The sequence below is a fragment of the Aquila chrysaetos genome, chromosome 4, assembly GCF_900496995.4.
Source record: "Aquila chrysaetos chrysaetos chromosome 4, bAquChr1.4, whole genome shotgun sequence".
Classification (NCBI taxonomy): Eukaryota; Metazoa; Chordata; class Aves; order Accipitriformes; family Accipitridae; genus Aquila; species Aquila chrysaetos.
This window is the reverse complement of record NC_044007.1, coordinates 6,090,677-6,099,052: the sequence shown is the minus strand read 5'-3', so window position 1 is coordinate 6,099,052 and position 8,376 is coordinate 6,090,677. Positions and strand designations below refer to the sequence as shown.

The 8,376-nt window shown below is 40.2% G+C and overlaps 1 protein-coding gene across 1 annotated transcript in view; it reads right to left on the bottom strand.

Annotated features, from left to right (window-relative positions):
* Positions 1-8,376, bottom strand: part of FAM135B (family with sequence similarity 135 member B) — a 270,746-nt gene that overhangs the window by 147,285 nt on the left and 115,085 nt on the right. The window contains exon 4 of the mRNA XM_030012198.1: positions 3-98. Within this exon, the coding sequence (XP_029868058.1) occupies positions 3-79 (77 nt within the window). The 5' untranslated portion in view covers positions 80-98. The remainder of the gene's footprint in view (positions 1-2; positions 99-8,376) is intronic.

Here is an 8,376-nt window from a genome sequence, read left to right as displayed (position 1 = left end):
ACCCTCTCTGGAAGAGGTCCACATTATGGAATTTGTGTAGCTCCACAGAAAACTCGACCGTTCCCTGGACCTCAGACATGATTTTTTCAGGTCATCACCTAAACAACACATATACACAGGCATTATAAACATTTGAAGTATTTTACTTAACAAATCCATGAATGGACTACTACATTTTATTCAGCATCTTAGGGTTCATGCAAAGTTGAAATTGACTGAAATCAGCTGGAATCTTTCCAGTAACATCATTGGGCTCCATCTTCAGGAAGACTCGCTAAAAGCCAGATCAAAGCATTTATTAAGAGAGGTAAAAAGTCTAATTAAGCCTGAGGACAAAATGATAATATTATGGAAAGTATAAGAAGCAAAAAGTAAATAACGTATTATGTGCAAGAATCTCAAAGCAAATTTTAATTAACTCTCTGGCTACTCTTGTATGGGAAATTGATTTTTTTCTTCCTGTTTTACCAAATGGCAGATATCCAGGGTCAGCACAGCTCATTTCTGTAAAAGCACAGGCCAAAAAGACAAAAACCCTAGACAGATGAGAGCAGAATTCAGAATTCTCTTGCTTTTGACCCCTCCTATGACTTAACTAAAGCTGGAAGGGAAGCTTCTGAGGGAATATGAATAATTTAAAGATTAATCACGGAAGAGATTCTTCTAAGGAAAATGCTGACAATCAAAGCACCTAATAGACCACAACAGCCAGATAAAGATTTGGAAGCATTACAGCCATTTACAGATAATATCTCACACATTCAATGAATCATAGAATAATTCAGGTTGGAAGGGACCTCAGGAGGTCATACCTTACTCAAGGAAGCTTTGAGAAAGTAAGTTTCCAAACCAGCTCTATTTAATGCACCAGTGTAAACCCTTAACATTTCCCTAATTGTAGCAGAGGCAAGCCAAGGGCTTTTACAGCTTTAGGACAGATTCTGAATTTTCTATTTACCCTTTTCTCCTTGCAAGTCTATTTCTGGCAATCTGCAAGCTGTCTGGAAACTGTCTATAGCTTCATTGAGAAGCTAGAGATCAAATTTAACACATTCATAAACATCATTTCGGTAGCTATTTGACAGCAGCCAAGTACAATCTATGAGGAAGACCCATGTCAAGGCTATTAATAATTCCCCTGGGACATATGGGTCTTTAAGGGGACATCTAGCTCAGACTGCAAAGTGAAGAATTTCTCCATATGTGCTAACCAGTAATTTCCATGGCACGCAGAGATTTGACCATTTCCTCCAGTGAAGCAGGAATGAAGAGAATTTTGATACATGAAGTCCTCAGATAAGCATTAGGCCATAGCTGCCTGATAAGTCTCAGTGCTCACTCCTTATTAGTAATTTTCCAACTAACTGTCTTATTACACTCATTATTTTAAACTATGTTTTCTTTCTGGCTATCCTCTCAAGCACTATCATTTTTCAAAGAGAGCTCTTTCCAAAGTTAAAAGGTTGTTGATTTTTCATTCACCCTTCTCAAAAACTAACATTGCAGATGTTGACTTTGGAATGACAAGAATGGGACACAAGATGTAGACATATATTACATATACTGCGTACAACTCTGAGAAAGAAAAGAAGGACAATTGTTAAGCTACCCAGCTGATATACTTCCAGGGTAAGGAACTCTACATTAGGTCATGTCAGGCCATGACTTAGGAGCAGTGGAGGTAAACTCAAACACTATTACTTGACAAAGTACTATTCTTCTTTTTCTTTCCCCACCATTTCAACAGGAATGAGACTAATCCTTTCTCCTTTTGCCTTTCTACACAGCCTAAGGAGTTGTATACAGTTTACAAGGCATGTATATCACATATCCACCTGCTTATATGTTTGATAGTCTTGTCTGAATGTACAGTATCAAAGCAAAGCAGACTCTGTGTGGGAAGCCAAGAGAAAACCACACAATACCACAAAGCAATACTCTGACAAGGTATTTAGCCTTGAGGAGAGCGCTAATTGGAAGAACTGCCTCTGGATAAATCTGCATGTTGTGCTGAGGCATATTTCCCCAGACAAAAAGCTCAGGATCAAAGGAAACTCCATGCTTTTGAAGACACCAGTTTAAAGAGGAGAGGTGTGAATGAATGGCCAGCCAGTCCAGACCAGCACCAATATTGTCAAAGACAGAAAGAATTACATGAAGCTAAGGTTAGCTAGGGTAAATGAAAAATTAAATACTTGGAAATACACACACAGGTCTTCACTATATTTACATTTTATTTTGCATGCTTTATACCTGTTCCTGTAACTGTATTTCCCTCACTGATCACCAGAATGAAAGAGTAAATAGCTACTATACCAGGTTGGACTTCCATCCACCCTACTGGCACACCAGAGGATCAGAGCACATAAATCTACATCAGATGGCTATAGGGACTGAGCCCACAGCAGCAGGACCTGGTACTTCAGGGAACACCTGGCAAGTACTAAAAGTGGCCTCTGGTGCACTTCATCATCATGGCAATTAGTAAGGTTCAAAGAAAACCTCCTCAGAGACATGGTATCATGGTTTAAGCCCAGCTGGTAACAAAGAACCACATAGCCACTCACTCACTCCCCACCATCCTCCTCTGATCCCCACCTTCCTGGCCATGGTGGGATGAGGAGAAAATATAAAGAAAGTCTTGTGGGTCAAGACAAGGACAGGGAGGGATCACTCCCCACTTATGGTCATAGGCAAAAGACAGGCTCAACTTGGGGAAGAAACAAAATCAATTTAATTTTCTACAAATCAAATCAAAACAAGTATAATGGGAAGTAAACCCAAACCTTAGAACACCTTCCCCTCCCCGCTCCCTCCTTCCCGGCTCAACTCCACTCCCAGTTCTCCCCACCTCCTCCCCCCGGCGGCGCAGGGGGACGGGGAATGGGGGTTGGGGTCAGTTCCTCACACCTTGTCTCTGCCGCTCCTTCCTCCTCAGGGGGAGGAGGACTCCGCACTCGTCCCCTGCTCCACCATGGGGTCCCTCCCACGGGAGACAGTCCTCCATGAACTTCTCCAACATGAGTCCTACCCATGGGCCGCAGTCCTTCAGTCCCAGCCTGCTCCAGCGCGGGCTTCCCCAGGGAGCGGCGGCCATCTTGTGGGGCATCCATCCCCCTGCTCCGGCGTGGGCTCCTCTCTCCCCGGGCTGCAGGTGGGCATCTGCTCCCCCGCTGCCCTCCCTGGGCTGGGGGGGGACAGCCTGCCCTCTGGTCTCACCACGGGCTGCGGGGGCATCCCCTCCTCCCCGCCTTCCTCACTGACCTCGGGATCTGCAGAGGGGTTCCTCTCACATTCCAATCCCCTCACTCACTGCAGGTTCCCCTTCTGAAATCTGTTCTCCCAGAGGCGCTACCACCATCACTGACAGGCTTGGCCTTGGCCAGAGGCGGGTCCGACTTGGAGCCGGGGAAGCTTCTGGCAGCTTCTCACAGGAGCCACCTCTGCGGCCCCCTTCCCTGCTACCAAAAAACCCCACCACACAAACCCATAACACATGGGCATCATGCTTTAATGAAAGAAGCTATGAAATTTGACAAAACAGCTGTGGGCACCCCCTGGATCAAGAATACACAGGTGTTTAAAATGATGCACTAATTTTTCTGTGCTGTACCAGGTGCCTGCTTAAAGAAACCAGGGCTTGTAAAGGACCTCTGACCACCCCTTATTCACTGATCACTATGTGGGACAACCTTAGTTTATAAATAGAGGTGTAGTCGGTAAAAATAATACTGAAGTGAAGGATGCCATTACATCAGCATTGTAAATGCAGTAGGGAATATTGCCGGCACTGAAGTATCATCAATTTATCTAATAAACAGTTTAAAGAAAAATATAGAGGTGATTCTTGGGAGGGCTTTAGCACATTGTTTTTTCTAAAATGTCTGGTTTTAAGTCAAACTCTTGGTATTTTCCAGAAGACAACTGAAGACAGCACTAGTAAATATCAACGTAAAGCTACTAAAGCAACATGGGAATTGTTTTGGTCATATGCTTCTGTAAAAGCAGTCCCCATGATCATTCTCATCACTCCAAAGCACTGGATTGCTTCATAAGGTGCTGCCATTGCCACTGGTTGTTCCGTGCTGTCCTGCATGCACCGCTGTTATGAGTCGGGTCACCACTTTGACAGTTTGTCTTTCCAACCGGAGTCGGTGTCCTCGCAAGAGACAGTCACTTTCAATTGTCATTCTACTTGCAGCAAAGAGATGCTAACTGAAAATCAGAATCCTTCATACAAATAAAGCTCTATGAAAATGTATATGTTTAAAGATTGGAGACTGTCTCACTTGCATTTTTAAAGGAAGGCTTGATTTTACTCCCCACGTCTCCATTGTTGTCAGTGGAGATACCTTCTGGTTTGGAGACTGTTCAACGTATGATACTGGTCAAACCGCGATAACTTTATTCAGCTTTATCTTCCATTGCTCCCTGCAATCTTTTCGACTCACAGTTTTTGTGCTAATGACATTTTAGAGATAGAGTCAACTGACCGAGCCCTCTGACAGCAGGTGATTAGTTGGTTACGTACCACACACACAACTGTTAAACACCCTGAAGCTAAAAACAAGTTTGACAATTCCTTGCTGAGATAGCAATCAGCATCAACCCAACCAAAGGGAGTAGAGGAAAGTGAGATGGGGACAGAGCAAGGTGGAAATAAGGAGAGGACACTGCATACTTGGACAGTCCATGAACTTTCTATCATTTGTGCAATTATATGAGTGAAAAATAAACCAGATATTTTTTTAGTGCTTTCACCATTCTTGCCCATCTCCATCACAGACGCCAGCAAAAAAAACCTAAATCACAAAACACCAAGGACAAAAGGACAAAACCGTGTGATAAAGGGCAATGACTCATAAACCTAGAAACACTCATGTAGGAGAATAAAGCTGCCTCTCAGGAAACACAGCACGTACTATCTCCAGTATAGCACCACTGTCCTCACTGCTTTAAAGCATCTTTTATTTTCTTGTGAATTTCTTCAGAAGCTGGAGTTTGTTGCAAGCTGGACATTTTTATTTGTTTATTTCTTTATTTATTAAGAATTTCTTGATTAAGTGTTTAGAATAAAGTCACAGTGAGATAACCTTATTCTTCTCTCCACAAATGCCTTCACCCACTGTAAAATTCTAAGTAAGGAACAGAGGAACACAGTAGAAGGAGGATGATAAACACACACAAAAAAAAAAAGCTCTGAGACTGAAGAATTAAGACAACTGCACTGATTATACCAAGTCTCTTTTTTGTTTGTTTTTTTTTCTTTATTAATTAAATTGCTCCAATGTTCACCTTCATGCAGCTGAATTGGATTCCAGTTTTATGGCAGTGATTGCATCTCAATAGCCTTTTCTGAGCATACATTAATTGCTTGAGTCAAAGCAGTCACAGATGTCAGTAAGTCCTTTCACTACAACATTGTCATTAACCCTTCTCCAATTTAAAGAACCTGCCATTTTTTTTCTGCCAGCACATCAGTAAAATGGGAGAGGTGAGGTCTTCAACAAAACAATGATTTCAAAAGTTAACACCTCATTTCGTTAAAACTAAGCAAGCCAGTAATTCTCTTCTAAGATTTTGGATGATGGCAAGAAATCTCCTTTACACTTTTAAAAGGAGCCAATCTAAATACAATATTAAAGATACACAGAAAGACAAGGCTTCTTTAGCAAAACTATTAAATAAGTAGTTACAATATTTTATATTTTAGCCTTTCTCAGTACAAATTGTTGACATAACAGGGCCTAGAACCTGAATCTCCCATGAGTAATATATTTTTAGACTATTCTAGGGTAGAGGTGGCATTGAATTTTATTCAGAATACCTCTTCTTTTCCTAAACGAGTTTTGTTTGTTTTCCCAGCACTGCTGAGGCTAAAGAATTAGTGGAATATAAACTTTTTACCTGAATTATTAAGAAACTTCTTACTTGAATTATTAAGAAACTTTTTACTTGAATTATTAAGAAACTTCCTTTTTCCTGAGACACGTGTCAACCCTGAGGAAACCACCAAAGATTATGGGTTTACTTCAGCAAAATGATTCAAGCATGGGTTTATGTCCCTTTGACTTGTTTAATTAGAGCTTTCATCTTATTATAACACAGTCAACAAGCTAGAACATTTATTCTGAGTCATGGAAAACCATGGAAGCATGCGATCCCTCAAGACTCACCTTTTGCCACAGCTTTAATAGTAACGAAAAGCTCTGCCTAGTAACCAGTTTGTCATATTCAAGTACAAGAATTTCAACAGATTGATAAATCAAAATGTCTACACTCGGGGGAAAACAGATATCATCTCACTCAATATTTGGCCTCACTCAACAGTATGTAATGAAGTTGAAAGCAAGAAATATATGCAATAAAATTTGCATAGAAGATGCACATACACAATTATGGTTGGACTTGATGATCTTAAAGGTCTTTTCTAACCTAAACGATTCTATGGTTTAGAAGTCAGCCAGAAGGCTTGTTAGTTTATTTCCTAAATGCACTTACAAATTCCACAGCTTTCAGGTCACTTCTTGTTTGTGATTTTTCTGTTTTAATATGTATTACCATTTAAGACTTCAGTCCCAGGTCTTCTTCAGAAATCGTGTTATTCTTAGCCATGAGAAACCTTCTAATGCTCTGTCTAGTCATGGAAGTATCAGGGATTACTTTGTAAGATCCCCAATCTTTACAACTACCTGATGTTACCCAGTACAGTTCGCAGAATGAGCTAGTATCACAGCACAAGATAGCAATAATCCCTTGCAGCTATTTTTCCTAAGGTTTTTACATTTCCAGTCTGTTGTAATCCTTTGAATTTTTCTTCAATATGCAAGCCAAAGTAAAGACTTGTGATACAGGTAAAAAAAAATGCAAGACACTTAGTCTTATTCAATCATATCTATTAAACATGGTTTTTTTCCACTGCATAAGCATTTAGCCTAGTTCAAAAGGTTAAAGACTAATTTGTTTATTATAGTCTAATGAGCTAACTCAATTTGGATGCAAGCCCTGATAATAATCTTCCAATATTAAAAAAAAAAAGGTTTGCTGTTTAATATTCCCAGGAAAATCAATATCCACAAAATTGTCAAATGCATTAGACACATGTTCATAAAGAGTACTACACCATGAATCACTTTTTCCCAAGGTTCCTTGATTGCTACCGCCAAAATGTTATGAGTTAGAGAAACAGAAGACAAATAATGAATGATCCTTTAAAAAATTACTCATAACTCAAAGAGCATTCAGAGTGGAGCAAATAAGAAAGGACTTGGTTTATTTTATGTAATTTTTTTTACATTTACAAACTCCACTGTGCTTTGTCTTTTGCCAGCACAAGTGGAATTCACAAAGTACCAGTGATACCTAGCTCACTAGGGGTAGATACCCATTCAACCTCCAGCAACAAAATTAACGTTATGAGTAAAACCACTCACACCTCACAGTTGAGAACCTTCACTCTAGATAATAGCTTCAAATATATGGTACACATAGTCATGGGTGAAAACAGTGTACCTATTGGATCCAAAAAAATTCACTTAGGAAAACAAATCAACAACTTCAGTTCCTCTCACATTCTGTTTGTGGGACCAATCCACACTGGAGAATTTGCAGAGGTCACCAAATCCAAGAAGGCTGAGAAGCAATGGTCTAGATTATGCCCTTCATAGACTGGTCATTTCAAGGGTATTTAGATGGAGGAATAAATCTACTAGGGAAAAAAACAAATATACCAGGTTGTGTCAGAGGATTTGTAGGGCAGAACTGAACCAGGGCCAGAATAAATGTCAGGTGCCAGTAGGCTGCTCTTATGAGATATAAAGCCTTTGAGCTATTAGGCAGGATTAAATGTGAACACAGCTGTGCAAATTTAGGTCAGATCACTCAAAAAAAAAAAAAAAAAAAGAATGAAGAGCAACCTCGATTTGTCCTCTGTTAGCACGTGCCTGTCAGGACACCAGTTCTGAGTTCAGCTCAGCACAAATCACTATCTGCTTACACCAGTTAATAATAACCTGTTGTTGGTATTGTGCACAAAATGTAACAGCAGGAAAAATTCAGACAGAAGAGGAGGGAGAGAAAAACAGAAGGAAAAAGGAGATAATACAGACTTTCACTTGGACTAGCTTCCCACTGCTACATAATCCTCTCTTCTTCACACCTTCCCTACCTCTTCCTTCCCCAAATTTTGTTTCTTCTTTATGACCTTGAAAAGAAAAAGAAGTTTTAAAATTTTATGCACAACTGTGAGCTAAAACTCCAGACTCCTGAGAACACCATCATCTTCAGTCTTCAGCAGTTTTTGTGTCTTAATTCCCATGGTTCACCTGAATCTTTTTTTCTGATATTCCCACTGTCAGTCTTAGAAACACAAATTGC